This window comes from Planococcus citri, chromosome 4 (assembly GCF_950023065.1).
Source record: "Planococcus citri chromosome 4, ihPlaCitr1.1, whole genome shotgun sequence".
Lineage (NCBI taxonomy): Eukaryota > Metazoa > Arthropoda > Insecta > Hemiptera > Pseudococcidae > Planococcus > Planococcus citri.
Window position 1 is genome coordinate 698133 of NC_088680.1, and position 18796 is coordinate 716928.

The 18796-nt window shown below is 35.8% G+C and overlaps 3 protein-coding genes across 6 annotated transcripts in view; 1 reads left to right on the plus strand and 2 right to left on the minus strand.

The window, feature by feature from the left end:
- The window catches only part of LOC135842242 (uncharacterized), a 154153-nt gene that overhangs the window by 103118 nt on the left and 32239 nt on the right, over positions 1 to 18796 (minus strand). The window lies entirely within an intron of this gene.
- On the plus strand, positions 11589 to 16158 carry LOC135843308 (uncharacterized). Its single transcript, XM_065361137.1, has 3 exons — positions 11589 to 11767; positions 11929 to 12053; positions 12296 to 16158. The coding sequence occupies exons 1-3, from the start codon at positions 11692 to 11694 to the stop codon at positions 14309 to 14311; spliced, it is 2217 nt and encodes a 738-aa protein (XP_065217209.1). The 5' UTR covers positions 11589 to 11691; the 3' UTR covers positions 14312 to 16158.
- LOC135843309 (uncharacterized) lies at positions 15062 to 17655 on the minus strand. Of its 2 annotated transcripts, none has more exons than XM_065361139.1 (2): positions 17491 to 17655; positions 15062 to 17378 (listed from the first exon to the last, which is right to left on the minus strand). In XM_065361139.1, exon 2 carries the CDS (start codon positions 17331 to 17333, stop codon positions 15540 to 15542), a length of 1794 nt encoding a protein of 597 aa, XP_065217211.1. In that variant the 5' UTR covers positions 17334 to 17378; positions 17491 to 17655; the 3' UTR covers positions 15062 to 15539. The 2 variants fall into 2 exon arrangements, with proteins under 2 accessions (XP_065217211.1, XP_065217210.1); XM_065361138.1 differs by having other exon boundaries at positions 15062 to 17390; positions 17491 to 17654.

Sequence of the window (18796 nt, forward strand, 5' to 3'; positions counted from 1 at the left end):
CTCCTGTCTTTTGATTTTTGAAATTTTGATGAAACATTGTAGGGTGCCTTTGAAAAAAATGATGAAGTCAAGAAACGTTTCCCATCTCAACCCACCCCCTATGCCCAATGCCCATAGTAGCGAAAAACGATTTTTTTCTGGAGAAAATCATACTTCAACGAGTGTAGAATAAAAAATTCTGAATTCACTCAAAATGATATACATATAAAGGAGACATGAGTCTAGCCACGTGATTTTTTTCAAAATTTTTCGTCCCCCCCCCCGCCCTCCAAGGGTGAGATACTGACAATAGAACATTTCAAACCGTTATATCTCCGAACTTAATTCAAGCACACGAAATTTCGGTTCTTCCAAAAATATAACAGCATGAGTACTATAATGGAATTTTTTTTCAAATTCTGTCTTCAGGTAAATCATCTTCAAAAACACAAAAAACACTCAAAAATTTTTAAAAAAATTCACTTGGCAAGACTCACATCTCTATATTATGTTTCGGGTGAATTTAAAAGTTTTCATTCTACACTCGTTGAAATAAAAATTATTTTTTCCCTGAAGAAAAAAGAGTTCTTTCGCCATGTGTTGTGGTGAAGGGGAAGGAGGGGGTGGGACGGGGGACTTTTTTGGCTCCAACATTTTTTTAAAAAATGTCAGCATGTATGTCGATTTGATCAAATTTTGATTTTTTTTCGCGAGACGACAAAGTTTTTAAATTTTTAATTTGTCAAAAATTTAAAAAAATGAATTTTAGCACCAGAAATCTTTGGAGGTGGTGTATTTTGAGGTCCTTTTTCGATTCCTCTCTGAAACTGAATTAAATTCATAGGTACATGTAGATTTCAAGATTTTTTTTCAAAAACTAGAATTTTTAAAAAGTTGCTGAGAGCTCATAGAGCAGCTTGAAATCATCTCCAGTCGACTCGAACGGAATGTCGAAATTTCAAAAATTTTGAGGCACACAATTTCCTATCCGGGTGAGAAAATGATCGAAAATTGAAGAAATGCGTACTTTTAAAAATTCTGGAGCATTCAACTGGTCTTTTTCTTCTTATTAGGTTGAGTACATTTCATTCATCTGTGCAATATTTTGAGGATCTAAGGATTTCTGAATAATAACAACACCCAAATTCAAAATAGAAATTACTCACTTGGCAGTTATCCTTCCTTATTCTAGCAAAGAGAATGCAAAACTTACCTGAAACAAAAGAAACAAAATTGATTATTGATCAACTAATCATAATTATTTGCATTAGGTAGAAATTTACACATTTTAATTAATAGGTATGTAATGAATCTACCAGCTACCTAATGTATTATATGTATACATCTCAAGATCAAAATTTTGAAGGAAGAGTAGGAGAAGAGTTGAAAAATACTTCTCTTCGATTCGCGTCAGAGTAAGTAAACCACGATCCAATTTTCTGTGTAAAATCTTACTATGTACTTCACAAGGTGAAAAAAAAATGCAATTTTACCCTATAATTACATTGGAACTACAAAGCGTGATGATAAACATTTTCGAATCTCATCCGTTAGATTTCTCTTGGGCGGGCACTAAAAAGTTAATCTGTAATGTCACCAGCAAATTATCGCAGCACTAAATTTATTCGTTTTTTTTCTGCGTTTACTTTTCTTTGCTTTTACCCAATACGTAGTCTTATAGGTAGGTACTCTCATTCGCTTTTTTCGTCAGAAGTTGAACGAGCTGCTGCTGTCGCAATGTCTGCTTCGTATCTAGAATTAATTTAACGCTTCACTTAGCTTAGCAATTTTGCTCCAATCAATCGAGAACTTTATTTTTTCTTCGCTGAAAGTTTATTTTTAATGAGCGCCCAAGGAGTTTGTGTATTTTACTTTTCGCTCATTAAGGTAAAATATATTCGCTCCGAAGGAAGGACAAACGCCAGTAAAAAAGAACGTCGTCGATCGAATTCCGCTCAAAATCCGTATATAATTATTGCTAAAATGTGCACCGTTTAATTATTATTACCTATTCTATTCGTTTGCTTATGTAGAGCAATTGGATTAAATTTTTCAAGAACGAATGTGTAATATGTACATACAACGTAAAGCTCAAACGTTACTTTCAAATTTTGTTAAGAAAATTTTACAACACTCTTCAACCAATCGTCGTCTAATAATAAAGTCCTAGCCGCATTATCGTCACCAATACTCAATTTTTGGAAAGAAAAGGTTATTCCCATCGCCGAGCCATGAGGAACATCGTAGTTCAGTATTCGCCCGATTTTAAAATTAAAATGCTCATTTTGAATTTCGTTCATCGTTCAACTGCCATAGATGGGACGTCATTTCGAAAAACCTATACAGATTCCTTACAGCGTACAGCCAACGCCATTATGCGAGAGAATACCTATTACGAGTACGAGTACATGGGCGAGATGGCGACAATACGAAGAAGAGAAAAAAACGTATTTAGCATTTTAATTGGTTTTCTCGCAGCGAAATACGAAATGCCAGCGAACAATAAACGTCTCCATCGTCGCCGTCTTTATAGCAAAAAGTTACCCGTCGAATACTCATATACATAGTTACAAAACACTCGCACTCGCAGATAATATTACGAGTACGACGACGAGTCGGCAGCAGTCAAGTGCACCGCCTCACGCCGCCGCCGCCATCAGCGTCACCTTCGTCTTCTTCCAGCATCCAGCATCCAGCATCCTCCAGCAGCACACCGCACACGCAATTCAAAAAAAAAATTATGTAAAAGACAGCTTTACATCGGGACATCGGTTGACCTACGCGGTGCACTGGTGAGCAGGGTTGATGATGCTAGAAGTCGAAAGTAAAAAGGGAGCTATGATAATAGTATGTTGAAAATTCAGCTTTCGGTTTCATTTCTTTATTTCCTTCTCTCTTCTTTTTTTTATTTTCATCTCGCAGAATTTCATCGCCGCAGGCAATCGCTACAATATAGGTACCTACTTAAGTAATAAAACTTTTCTTAGACCAACTTCGCTAGAAGGCCACTTTCTTCGCAGCACTTTTTTCATTTCCCCATCACGCTGGAAATCTCCGGTGAAACTGACTCGTTTTTCCGCAACTTATTTCCGGCTATACGAGTCTTTTCCAACAGTTGAAAATCTTACTTTTGCTAACATTTTATTTTTAAAATTTGCTGATTGTGTCTTTTTTTCACAAGTACACGAGCACAACGAACGTAAAACGTAACTACGTATAGGTAATAAGAGAACCTTTCGAAATGTTCAATTTCAATTTGAATGGGATCGTGATTTTTGGAAAGAGCATTGTTTGAAACACCATCAATCAGAATTTCAACTGCCTGAATTCATTTTTCGTATTTTTTCGAATTTTTAAAAATTCAAAATTGGGCATTTTCAATGATTTGTGATTTTAAAAAAAAATCAAAACCAACACCACTCGATTTGAAAGGTCAAAAATAAGGTGTGAAACTAATTTCAGCTGTCTACCTTGATTTCATCACATTTTAAGCAAATTTGAATTTCTTGAAATTCATTAAAAATTGGAAAATGAAATTCAGCGACTAAATTTAGTTTGGTAGTGTATTTTTATAATTAGTCTATGCTTTTTTGTCTTTTTTTATTTGATCCAAATGAGTAAGGCTCAATTTTCCTGACTGAAAAATTAAAACTAACAATCTGGAGACAGTAGAGATATTTCGGACCCGGGTTGCCAATTTCAATAAAATTGAGAAAAATAGCCAAAACCTTATCAAATTTTTTCTGTTTTTTTTTTTTTTTGAAATTTGCAATACCCAATGGCCATAAAATTGTCACCACTGTATTTCAAAATACTTTCCCAGTTTCAGGAATCACATCTTTCAACATTTTAGCTCGAGTAATCTGAATTATTTCTGAAGAAAAAAAGTTGCAAAACACGAATAAGTATAACCTCAAAAAAATATGCGATTACTATATATTTTAGAGCAGAACCATTTTCCCTTAACCAGGTTGAGTAAGGGCTCGAGCGAAAAAAATGTCCCCTCTTTGACGACCTGCATCTCCCCTCTAGGAGCACCTCCGGAGCTAAAATGAATTTCAACTCAAAATGAAGGGCTCTACTGAATTTGGTTAAAACTCTCCAACATTTCTTTTTCGCGATCCACCCAATGAATTTACTTCAATTTTCTGTAAACAAGGTGTCTAACAAAATTTCAAAATGAAAAAGCAGGACTTCCGCAGGACTTTTAGCAGCGCATTTCTTAAACACATGGGATTTTCTAAGAGGGAGGGGGGGTGGACGAGTCGAAATTTTATATATTGAAATTTTTCGCTTTTCCGACGTCTTCAAATATCCCAGGATTTACTTCAAGCAAACGGATGTCTTATCATTTCAATTTTCGATTTCATTTTCTCCTTTAAGGTACTTGCTAATGTAAGGAATGAAATTGGGCGAATAAAAAACTTGATAAATTTTTCAAGAATAATATACAAAAATTTAATGGAAAATTTGAACGACATTTGGGAAAAAATTATACCAATTTTTAGAAATGAAACGGCGAGTTCTAAGGTACAATAAGTAAGAGATAATATAACAAGTTTGTCATTTCATAGGTGTACTTTTCCATAATATTCAAGCAACAAATAAAAATTTTCATTTCTCCTTCAATTTTGGAATTTTTTAATAATAAAAAAAAAATGGCCCAAGCGAAGCGAGAGCAAAAGCTCTCAAAAATGAAAATAAGAATGATGATTTTTTGAATGAAAAATTCAAAATTGAAAAAGGAAATCAAACAAATTTACTACATATTTTTGCTTCAAAATTTTAAAATTTGAATGATTTTTGTTTTTAAAAGTTCAAACATTGAAAAAGAAAAACAACCCCTTAAATTTTAATAAGTTTTTTATTTGAAAAAAGAAGAGAAAATAGCCCGAGAAAAGTGAGGGCAAAATCTCTCAAAAATGTGTAATATTTTTTCAAAATTCCAGAAAAAGCAGAAATAAATTTGATAATTTGAAGTCCGATTTAAAAAAAAAAAAAATAGAACTTCTTGATGAAAAATAAAAAAAAAAAACGGGACAACTTCAGCACTCGCAGACGGCAGAACTGACAGGACTGTTAGACACCCTGGTGGAAAAAAATTGCTCAATTAGAAAAATTGTTACTGTTTTTAAAATTTTTTTTTCCAAATGGCTCTCTATGATGACAGAGTCATTCTCCAATGCTCACCCCACACGAATTTTCAAAAAATCTTACTTCAAAGACATCAAAAACTGAGAGTAATAAAATACTGGAAAAATTTTCCACCAAGTATAATTAAGGACTTGAGCAGGAAACACTTGAAAGTTTTCGGCAGCGAATTCGCAAATTTCCGACCGTTATAATAACTTATAAGGCATGTAATTTCGGCCGATTTCAAACTTACTCGTATACTAGTTTACAGTAACTACGAGATCTCTCTATCGGCGAAAAGATGGAGGAAAACTACCCTCGTAACGCACTCTACGGCGTAACTAGTGCTGAATCTACCCTCGTAAGTAGTCATCTGCTGCCATCTGCAGGGATTGCAGAAAGTTCATAGTTATAGATGCAGACATAGAGGCAGCTGAGACAGTAGAAATAGTACAAACGCAGCTGCGGTCTTCAATAACAATAAAAACCGTCTACGATAATTTGATTATAGGGGGTGGAGAATTGGAGAGATGAAGGAAAGCGCGTAATGCGTTGGTCAAACACTTGCTACGCACAAATGTCAATGCACTCGAAGGTACTCGAGATGAGATTCCGATAGGTACTTTACATATGTACGAGTTTGAGCGGAATTTCCAAAATTTTCCAACATTCCGAGTACAATTTGAAGCATGTACGAGCATGTAATACTACATATAATAATCGAGACTAAACTTCTTATCAATGGATTCGACCACGTAGAATGGAATCAGCCATTTCGTTGCATTCGGCATTCGATATTATTGCGAAAGGACGTCGACGGCACGCTTCACCTACACCAGCCTCCCTCGCCACCCTTTCAACAATCTTCACTTCCACACAGTGTCTCCTTCACCAGAGATATTTTTCTTCGGCGCGGGGGCGGTGAGCATCAAGCACGGCGTTTCTTTATGCAACTTATTCGACGTCGCGTCGTCGTTGCCGATTGTGTGACCACGGGTCCTCCACTTACCGCCTCTCCAACACCGGCTACACCACAGATACAGCCACACCAACCCAAGGCTTACGAGGTACGCGGTGCACGTTCTTCTCTTTCTCACAAGTACGAGTATAAAATGCATGTATGTATACTGTATGAATGCACTTGCTGCACACATACGAACTGTGAAGCGTGTAGCTGGAGCATGTGTACGTCGAGTTGGACGATACAAAAATGTACATGGCAATGCACACATATATGTTAGGTACCAAGTCCGAAATTGTACAATTCGGGGTTGGTACAGCCAATTTTGTACCATCTCCGAAGTGTCCGGACCAAGCGTGAATATTACTTTTTCATCGGACTTGGTTTGTACAATGCACGGAGGGTCCGGACAAAGTGTTCGACTTGGTACAATTTGTGTTGTGCAAAGTCCGAAATATAGTTTTATAATGAATGAATTCGAATTTTACATCCCTTCATTCCATAAATATTGAACCAAATTAAAGGAAATTTAAAGATGACTCTAAAATACACACCACCAGCAGAATTTTCAGGTGCTGAAATTCATTTGTTGATTTTTGGGGAAATTTTTAAAGATTCAAATATTGCTATGCTCACTTCTCAAAAAAAGAAAATGAAAAGATCAAATTGAGGTACTTACTAACTAAAATGCTGAAATTTGGTTTTGACTCTCTATTTTCAACTTCTCGAGTCGTTTGGTGGTGGTTTTGATTTTTTTGGGCGGTATTTATGCACAGGCAACTTAGGCAGCTGCCTAGGGCTGCAAATTTTCAGAAGCACAAAATTTTGAAGCGTTTTCATCTCGATTTTTGTGATTTTTTTTATATTTCTAAATTGTGTATAAGTATTTAGAGCAAAATTAAAATTTAGCATAAACCTGTATTAGCCATCGATCTTTATGATCTTTTAGATAAATTTTTTCAAAACCATTTTGTATTAGTATTAGTTCAAATCCAAAATTTTTTCAATTTTTTAAAAAATTACTGGAGAAATCTGCTATTAACTCAGAAAATTGATAATATGGTACAAACCAAATTTCAGCCTTTCACGACAATTTGTTGAAATTTTGACTTTGAAAAATCCATAAAAAAATGAATTTGGAATCTACACATAAGTATTAGTGCGTAGTTTTCAAATGAGTAAGGCACGAGAATTTCACGAGTAGAGAAGTTGAAAATAGAGAGTAAAAACCAAATTTCAGCATTTTAGTTATAGTAAGTACCTCAATTTGATCTTTTTATTTTATTTTATTTTTTTTTTGAGAAGTGAGCATAGCAATATTTGAATCTTTAAAAATTTCCCCAAAAATCAACAAATGAATTTCAGCACCTGAAAATTCTGCTGGTGGTGTGTATTTTAGAGTCATCTTTAAATTTCCTTTAATTTGGTTCAATATTTATGGAATGAAGGGATGTAAAATTCGAATTCATTCATTATAAAACTATATTTCGGACTTTGCACAACACAAATTGTACCAAGTCGAACACTTTGTCCGGACCCTCCGGGCATTGTACAAACCAAGTCCGATGAAAAAGTAATATTCACGCTTGGTCCGGACACTTCGGAGATGGTACAAAATTGGCTGTACCAACCCCGAATTGTACAATTTCGGACTTGGTACCTAACATATATACCTATTACCTACTCGTACATTCAGTACAAACATACGTATACTCGTACTTTGGGAAAATTCGATTGTCGACGCTCGTCTGCTCCTTTCGTAATGCTCGTTTACTCCTTTTCCTCCACTTGTACGCGATATACAAACGGAAAGACGTCGACCGAAATGTAATTTTCTCATTTATCGTCGGTCCGACGATGGTACGAGTACGAGTACGAGTAGGTACACTGCACGCTGCACAGTTACGCCTATTTGGTTTGCTTTCTACTTTTATTTCCTTTTCTTGGCCGTAACGTTAGTTTTTAAAAAGCGTTTCTCTATCAAAAGCTATCTGCTGCGCGATAATTTGTGGTTTATCGTGTTTCTCAACTACCTACTTTTCGCCTTCGCATCGCACCACAAGGCGTCTACCTTTATTACAGTAGTACTCGTACGAGTTAGAGATGATACACGATCAAAAATGAATCTCTTCTCGTATCTCGCACGAAAATTTCAACCATCGATCTTTATTTTGTTTGACGCCAAAATATTACTCATTTTCTGAGTACCTAATTTTTTTCGAGCATTCTTTCGGACATTACAGCCGATACGTTATCATTATTTCGAACGAATTTACTCGCTAAAACTTTCTCGGGCAATATAAGTAAATATAGCTCGTATAATACACGGCGTTCCTATAATACGAGTACGGCATAGAAACATTTTTCAAAACAGACCATTAGAAGAAGACGAGCAACGCGTTTAGAACGATGAGCTCGGCAAAGGTGTCATTAACCTTATCCAGCCTTTTATCCCTTCACTTATTCGACGAATTGATATTCCATATTTTGAATATCCGCGCCCTAAACGCGTAAGCGTAATGGTAGTCTATACGAATAATATTTGCGTTACGTATACACCTCACTACCTCAGCATAATGTTTTTCGAAAACTACGTGTTCTTTTGCAACAAATTCAAGCCGGACACTTCCGGTGTGTTTTTTCACTAAAATTTGGAATTGGAAAAACGAGACTCATTGAATGGCAAGATGTAAGCAAAGGCAATTTTTTAAATAGAAGAACAACATTTAGAAGGAATGTTGACGAAGGGTCCCATCCCAAAAAGAATTTTTTAAGCAGTGGAGGTATTCGTTAAATCTCATTGGATGGTACAGGAGTGGTTCCCCATTTTTAGCCCGATTTTCCGCAAGACAAAGGAAAAACTGAAGCTTGTATAGCTGTACAGTTTTCAAAAGTCTGGCATTGGGGTCGCCGGTCGTGGGATCCCTTTTCATCGATTTTTCGCATGTCTGACTTTTTTATCCCTTTTGCGGGGCCCTTACTCACGTTTTTCTAAAAAAAAAAAAATGATAATAACTTTAGTAATCAAAAAAGTGACAAAAATTTTAATGCAGAAAAAAATCACCAAAAAAACTATAATTTTGGAATTTTTTTCAAAAAAATACAACTTTTAGCAATTTTTGAGAAAAATTGAGACTTTGTGAGAATTTAGGGGAAGGCGAGACTTCCTGCTACTTTTGGCAGAAAACAAAACTTCGACAGTAATGTTAGAAAGTGAAGAGTTTCTTGGGAATTTTTTGGCAATTTTGCTAAAACGTGGTAATTTTCGATAGTGAATAATACTTTGACAATATTTTTTTTTTTTTGCAAAAAACAGGATTTTTTGGTAATTTTTGTCCAACAATTTCAACTTTGAGAAGCTCAACTTATGGGAGAAAAAAGGCATTTTTCAGCAATTTTACTGAAAAAACGAGATATTTCATCATTTTATAGCTGAAAGCAAAACTTTTACCATCAGACCAAAAAGCGACACTTTTTTTTTCAAATTCTTGTCAAAAAAAAACAAACTTTGGGAATTTTTTGGAAAACACAAACAAGACTTCTTGGAATGTTTTACCGGAACCACAATTTTAAGAAATTTCAAAAAAATGTAAAAACTGAAAAAAATGGAATTTGAGAAAAAAGGAAGAAACTTTTAAAAAAAGAGGACTTTTGGCGAAAAAAAGCACAAATTTCCCAACAATTTTTGCCAACAAATTACGACCATTTGATAATTTTATTAAAAAACTATGTTGGTACTTCCTGAGAATTTTGACATCAAAATATCGCACAATTTCACATAAACTCGCCGAAAATTGACACTTTCAGAAAATATTGACAAAAAGTTGTAATTTTATGACAATTTTGGCAAAAACTGAATTTGTTTGGGCAGTCTTAACAAGAACAGGACTGTTTTACAATTTAGGCAAAAATGATCCATTTTTTGACATTTTCTCCCCAAAAATCAACACTTTTTGACTTGGGCAAGTTTGCTAAAAAAAAAAAAACACACACACACACATTACCTTACATACTTAAACATGTTTGCCGAAAAACAAGACTTTTGTTTGGCAATTTCAAGAACAAAAAGAGGACTTCTTGAACGGATAAGACAAAAGGCATTCATTTTTGGATGTCTGGGGGTGAAAAGAGCATACAAAAAATTTACAATTTAGTCCTGCATATGACTATAGGAGTAATTGCACCACCCCCCGCCGATCCTCCGGGACAACTTTTTTCTTAAAGGGGACATCCTAAAAAACATTTTAAAGCAAACTTGCCCAAAAAAAGTTGGCCTTTTACTTGCAAAATGGCGGCCATACGGCTTCAACCCGTTTTGAGCAGTTCTGGAGCCTCCAGCAGATATTTGAAACTCGAAATTCCCACAAAATTCCATCAAATTGGAGTTGTAAAGCTGAAATTTACCCTACACTCCAATTTTAACACCCTCTTAAGACGACTTCAGGTGGGTTCAAGTCATTTTAGAGCCTCCAGCGACTTTTTTGGAAATTACTGGAGCCTCCAGTAGATTTTTGAAACTTGAAATTTCCCCAACATTAATTTATCTAATGGAGCTGGCAAGCTGAAATTTACTTCGCAGACTACATGGTGGTTTCATTTCAGCTTGACAACTCCATTAGATAAATTATTGTTGGGGAAATTTCAAGTTTCAAAAATCTACTGAAGGCTCCAGTAATTTTCAAAAAAGTCGCTGGAGGCTCTAAAATGACTTGAACCCACCTGAAGTCGTCTTCAGAGGGTGTTAAAATTGGAGTGTAGAATAAATTTCAGCTATTTGATGGAATTTTGTGGGAATTTCGAGTTTTAAAAATCTGCTGGAGGCTCCAGAACTGCTCAAAACGGGTTGAAACCGTTTCCAATCGATTTGGCATGTCGAAAATAGGGTATATCCCAAATTTCAGCTTTCTTGGTCAATTTGGTAAAATTTTGATTTTCTCGCTCATTTTTAGCCTAAATTTGATTTTCAAAAATTCACCAAAAATCGAAAAACGCACTTTAGCACTTGAAATTTTGACAGGTGATGAATTTTTGCATGATCTTTCGATCTACCTTTGTAAAATTTGAAAAATTTCGTGCAAGTCCTATGTTGAAACGCAAAATTTGCGATTTCGGCTGACCGGTCAATCAAAATGGCTGCCATTTTGTAAGTAAGGCCAACTTTTTTTTGGGCAAGTTTGCTTTAAAATGTTCCTTAGGATGTCCCCTTTAAGAAAAAAGTTGTCCCGGAGGATCGGCGGGGGGGGGGGTGCAATTACTCCTATTGTCATATGCCGGACTAATTACATTATTACAACTTTCGAGAATTAGTGCTCCCAAAAAAAAAGTGACAAAAAAGGCCAGATCAAAACTACGATTTTCATCCATAGCTCGCTTGCTTTGAATATATAACAAAATGTTTCGGAACGGTCGGTTATTCGATTTCACAAAAGAAAATTCGCCTTGTACTAATTATTATATCTTATCTTGTAATTTGATATGAAGAAATCAGATAAAGGAAATGGTAGGACGAGTAGGTAAGGTAAATGTAGTCAAAGTTATATGTAATAAGTACGTCTGAACAAGAAATGAGCATTTTTAGTTAGTATCATGAAATAGCTAAAGGTACCTTACCTACGTTAATGTCATTTCAAATTGTTCCAATTTACAAGAATCTATTCAAGGAGATGAATTATCTACACTTTATCATTCTATTTGGTAAGTATTTTCGTGAATATAAATGTACTTACAATTACACATCTTATCTGTATGAATAAATTTTCTTCTATAAGTTGAAAATATTATTATTATTTTTCATTTTGATAAGTTCATGTTCGAATGTACGTTTTCATTACGTATATTAACCCCATCTTTTTTAGCTGCAAAAAACGCCGACTCTAGAAGCAATCCCCATGATGAAGCAGACCCTCTACTTGATACGAATAGATTTATAGCAGAAACGACTGTATCATTGCCCAAATTTACGCTTCAAATCGACAAAAATGTAAGATATCAAAGGTATATTAGTTGATGCCCGGAATTATTTTACACGTACAATGCACACGAAGGTACCAACTTGAAAAGTTCAGGCAATTTTCATTTCGCTTCAATAATACATAACTACCTATCTAGGAAGCTGATTTTTTCTTCAATTGAAAGCTCTCGACGAGCACTTGCCCCGGACTATGCAACACCATTTATTCACATTTAAAGGACATGAAAATGAAACGTTTTCAAATTTTACAGGATTATTGCGTCGATTCAGCGAATTACCTCAAGGTGTCAGAGATGCCGTATTATATCGATAAAACTGCATTCATTCGAAACGTCATGGAAGACGGTGATGATAAATATATGGAATTCTGCGCACCCAAGAAGTTCGGTAAGAGTACCTTTCTAAGTATGCTGCGTAGTTTTCTATCTATTGAAACTAACGAAAATGGCCAAGTTGTTAACTCGACTCCAGAAGAACGCTTCAAATTGAAAACGATGGATTCGTTTAAAAATAAATCCGTTTTTAAAGACGAGCAGGGAAACCAATTATCGGATGAAGCCATCAAAAGCGACGATCTGTTTCTTAAGCATTTTGGAAATCATCCTGTAATATCTGCTGATTTCTCAGGAATCCGTGGCGCAACTGATCGCGATCTTCATGTCAAATTATATAAGGGCATCGTAACAGCTTGTCGCGATCACGCGTACATATTTAAAAATAAATCGTTATGGTTTCCAAAATCACGAAAGAAACATTTTTTCGACATGTACTGCAGATCTAAGCAGGACCGCGACACTGCCCTTACTGTGCTTATACCTGATGCATATTACGAGTTGTCCCGAAAATTGTACGAACATTTCGGCAGAAAGGTGATAATGTTAATCGATGAGGTGGACGCACCTACCACGTCGATTTTATATAATGGAAATTTTTCTGAACGCAATTTCACTTACGTCGACGATTTGATAAAATCTTTATTAACATCGATTACAAAGGATAGAGACCCCGAAAGGTTCAAGTGCATAGAAAAAGTCATCGCAACCAGCGTATTAAGTTTTAGAGTAGCTTCATCTCCAGACCCTCTCTTCATGAACCCCTACCGTTTCTTGCAAAACGCAGAATACGAATCGTTATTTGGTTTTACTAGACACCAAGTACAAAAAATCATAGAAAACAACGACCACTTCTTGAGAAAAACAATTGAAAATTACGACCCAGAAAATTTTCTTACGGATACCGCAATCAGGTATAATGGTTATAAAACCATTAACGGCGTTTCGATTTTTAATCCGTGGTCCGTGGTAAACGCCGTCACATCAGGAAGATCCAATCACGATTGGCCCATGCCCATTGTTTCCGATCAAGAAAAATTTGTCAATATTTGTATTCATCCTAGAATTTTACCTACAATGTGGCAACTATTGGCTGTCGATAACGTGCAAAAGAAAATAGAGTACAGGTTTGTATCTTACGATTACTTTCCCAGGGTATTATTGATGCTCAGAGAAATGCTGCTCGAAAGTAAAATTTTTGACGCGAGTCATTTCTTTATATATCTGTGCGAGTGTGGATTCTTATCATGCAGAATCGTAAAGGATCAAATCAGCATGGAGATTCCAAACTACGAAGTACATTTGTGGATGCATCGACTGATATTTTCTTTCCATCAAGCGCAAGCGTCGTACGCTGTACCCTCACACCTGATGGCACACATAGGAGAAACGTTTAAGAGAATTACATCGTTAATTAATAATGGCGATCGCGATGCGATGGAAGTACACATGACAGGTGTGGAAGCATCGTTCAAAGAACTGGCCGACGATTTGCATTCGTTACACATAGTCATGTACTCTCGGATTGAAGAAGCCGAGTTTATAGGAGTGATCAGAGATTCAAACCCACATCCGGCAGAACATATCTTCAAGTGGGCTCTATACGTCATTCTAAAGGAAAAAGATGGCACGCAAGACATTTTCCAAGAACAACTTGTTCGAGGTGGAAGGATCGACATTGTATTAACAACAACTCACAAGGTTACCTTCATTATTGGGTTAAAATATGGTGGCAATTCGACAGAAGCGATCAAACACTGCATCAAAAACACTTATCCCAGTATCCTACTTTACACACAAAATACCACCACTGGAATTTCCTATGTAATAATGGGTATTAATTTTCGCAGAGGTGTAAAAAAGACAGTGGATATATCATATTTGATTGACTCGATCGAAGAAAAAAGTATAAAAACCGTATCAACATACTCGTAAAAATCACTAATTAAAATTTTGTATCACATACCTACTCGTAAATTTGTACCTATTAGAATAAATAGCTTTTATTTAGTTTAATAACGTATATCAAAACAAATGTTTGGACCATCCTGGATCCTACAGCGAGTTTTCAATTTTCTCTCGAAATTCAATATTGCCGCGAAATAGTCCGGCACATATGACAATAAGAATAATTGTACCCCCCCCCCCCGATTGTCTGGGACAATTTCCAACTGCCACTAGCAGTCGACTTGATACAATATATACATACGAGTAGTGTGCTTAAGCAGGAGTGCGCCGTGAATTTCGGCTTTCCAACTACATTTGATGAAATTTTGTAGAAATTTCAAGTTTCAAAAATTGACTGGAGGCTTTCCAAAAAAGTGATCGCTGGAGGCTCGAAAACCACTTGGAATCCACTTGCAGTCGACTTCCTGTAACGTATTGAAATTAATTTATAGAATGAATTTCCGCTTTCCGTTTCTATTTGATGAAATGTCGTAGAAATTCCAAGTTTCAAAAATCTGTCGGAGGTTTCAGGTTTACTCAAAACGGTTTGAAACCGCAGGAGCGTTGGTTCAAAATCCAAAAAAAAAATGAATACCTAAAATGTAATTTTCAAAAACTTTTAGAAATAAAATTCAAAGTTGATCACTTATTTTGGACCAAGACTAGAGAGGGAAAATTTTGTTTCTGAAAGGTGCTCGTAATGCGAGGTTAAATGTCGTGTTAATTAAACCAAAGAAATTGAATTATAGTTACCATTATTTTAATAGGTAAAAAGAACATTATTAAAGTGATACAATCGATTATTAGGTATATCTACTACTTGATAATCAATATCTTACCACAATTCATAATAACATCACCAATGTAGTAAGAATAAAACCACAAAACAGATAAACGATACGTATTAATTATATTTTGACAAGCTGAATTGTGTACCTAAGTAGATAAGACTAACTTCAGATTCGAAATATTAGACCATAAGCTACACCATTCGTTAATATGTTTCCTTACTTCTAGGAGCGAACGACACCGTTTCACCAAAAAATTGCTTTATGAACTTATCAATTTCTCCTTTATTTTCGTTAAAATACCACGTTAAAAAATAATCCAGCATCTCGGGAAATTCGGGTTTGAAATCATCATCGTTATTATCAACTTCTCCTGTTACCAATCTTCTCAGCTGAGCTGGCAACATATTGAGAGAAATATCCTCAACTCATATCGATTGCTTGAATTTGATAACTTCCCCTGCGCTACCCAACAACCAAATAAGATTTTTTTGCACATATTCGCTATACTTGTAAGAAAAATTACCATTAATCAGACTCTCTTTGAAACGTTCAAATAAGAGTTTTTTCACAGGCACTACTACTTGTCCATCTGAAAACAAACTGCCGACAAACTTCTTCGCGTAAACGGCATCGTACTGGAAAATCCATTTCAATAAACAGTCTTGGGTTACAGGTGATGATGCGAATTGGCGTTTAAATTCGACGCCGAGATCAGCAGCATCTTGAAAAGCATCGTTGACGAACTCACTCAGCGAGTCGATGTTTCTAAATATCATCATCTTCACTACAGAATTTTTGCCGACATAATTCGACCACAATAATCGCCGTTTCAACTCGTTTATTTTGCGCACATCGGAGCAGAAAACAGACAAACAGTCGTTTAATTTTTTAAACAATCCCAGTTCCAGCAACTCGACGCAGTAATCGGCGATATTTTCATATCTCGCCATCGTTGCAATTTCGTTTTCTGTTCGTAAGCACAATTTCACCACTTGCAAAAAATCATCGTTATCCGCACCGCATTCGCTGATCAAATTACGCCAATTTTCACGCCAAAAATTGTTTCTCTCTTCGACAGTAGCATCCTGCAGTAGAGCGATGAGAAATTTCACTGGTTTACGCTCGTGGACTAACTTATTTTCACTAAGATACGACGGATTGTTGGACAGTACATTTTCCAATGCCGATCGTTTCAAATGCTGCGGAGCACTTTTCCATATCTCGCGGAACAAATACGCTTTATTCGAGGCATAAAACAATTCACCTGTGACAGCCTCTAACCGAAGTGATTCGTTGACATAACTGATGAAATGACTACTGCTGATTACATTTTGAATGTACATCCAAGATCCAAAAGCACAACGTATCGAAGCGCTTTCAAAACACAACAAAAATCCTATGAAATCAGCACCTTTCGCAGTTAGAAACATCTCGAGCTGGTGTTGGTTTAGTTTTTGTAATATAAACCTACAGAATAATTCCGACCAAATCTTAAACCGTTCTATAACTATTTGTGGCTGTTTATCAGAAGGTACGCGATCCCAAAAATATTTCACAAACGAATGGTTAATTGATTTTGATTCGCATTCGTAAAGCATCTCCTCCGCTGTAGTTGAATTACGTGGATTGGGTACTTTGTGGAGTTCGTTTCTAAGAAAGCAAATCCAGTAGAACAACTGTGGAAAGTCGTGGAAATCAACACAATGCAAATCCATCTTCGCACTGATAAATGGCCAAATTTGTTTGATATCGTCTTCAAAGCAGTACAAACAAGCGATCTTGAATTTCTCATCTTCGGTAAATTGATCGCACAACATCATACGTTTGGCTGTGCGCGGATAGTGAATGGTGCCATTCCAGTCCCATGAAAAATCATAGAAACGGCTCAAAATGCTCCTCACACCACCCTCGCTGCAAGCGAATACATTCTCCTGATGATAGTGCAGCCATCGGAAGATTGACACTCTGAATGTCTCGACATAATCTTGCAGGAAATCGTGAATAACAGATGGCAAATTGGGAATCACAGTTTTCAATCGAATGTTATTCTTATTTTCGCTCGAATATAAAAAATATAAATTCTGTAAACGGTCACCTTCGATGTGTGCGCAGATTTCTTCACGCCATAATTCCGCAACAACTACGATAGATGAGATTTCTTTCAAGGTGACAGGGCTGGGATATATCAGGTCGTGCACATTCGATATGGTTTCATCCATGATATATTCTTGATTTAAGTTATGGGTAGGTGTATGGATTCAATCCTGGCGAGAAATCTAAAATTTATTAAAATGTTTAAAATGACATTATGCAGGGATTTTAATCAAGTACATATTGCTACACCAAAGATAATGATGTTGAACTTAAAATTCATACCATGTGCCATTCTAATGATTGATAACAAAATGAAATGAACCGACAGAATCGCTCAAGTATTATTAATTAATGTACTTCTTCCATCACTGGTGGGCAAGGACTTCAAAGTTCAAATGACTAAAAACCTGTAGAATTTAGTTCTCAACCATCTGGAGAAAAATTGATTTATCACTATGCGCATGCGTGTTTTTTCATTGCATGTCAGATGCGCCATATCGATTTCTAATCACGGCAAAATTGACTCCTCAATCAGAAGAATCACAATCAACCGAACGAGGCTAGATCGAAAGAGATTCACCAGCCAAACTTTCAAGTGCTCTGTTTTTAAAAAATGCCACAAAATCTGTCCGAATCAACTTTAGCTAGTAGGTACCTACTGTGCAGAGTGAATTTCGGCTATCCAACCCCCATTTGATGAAATTTTGTATAAAGGAGGAGTCCCGATAAGGCCACTTTTTGGCCCCGGCCAGTTAACGACTCGACCACTCTTAAAATGTTGTAATAAATGTCCCAAATACGAATCCGTAGTTAGTTAACCCAAAATGACCATTTTTTGGGCTCCAGGGGTTCCCAAAGTTTTGAATAAAAAAATAATTTTTGGAACCACTGAGTTTTATTTTCAAAAACTTTTTAGGGTAAGATATCTGTTTGAACCCGATAAACGTTATGCGAGGTGATTTCCCCATTTTCGACCCTCGGGGGCAGAAATTGGGGGAGTTTTAATTTTTGAAAAATTTTGGAACCACCTTCTGAGAATTGTACACTTTGAAAGAAACGTTGAAATCACGTTTTCACGATTTCAACGAAATAAAATCTCAGAATTTGACCCAAAAAAGCTCAATTTTGAAAGTTACAGGTAAAATGAAAAATCAAATAAAAAATTATCGAGCACTTGCTAGTGTGTTTCAAATGTAAATTCTTCAATTTATTTGAAAAAATATGCATAAACGCCTTGCTTAGGGGTTCCTAAAGTGGGGGGTTCCAAAAGAAGGATTCAAAATTACAAATTTAGGGGGAGCTTAATTGAACTTTTTCATCTAGATAATCGAATATATACCTCAAAACATTACGTTTGGCGCAAATCGCAGGTTTCTAGCTTTCCAGGGATTCCCAAAATATCGAAATTACGAAAAATTGGAAAATTAGATTTTTAAGTACCAGCGCAAAATTTTATTGAGCTCAAAATTCGGTAGGATGGGGGTCTTTCAGATACTAATAAACTGTAAAAAGCTTTTTAGGGAGGTTCAAAGGGGTAAATTAAAAATGGTGGTTCCAAAATTTTCCAAAAATTAAAACTCTTCCAATT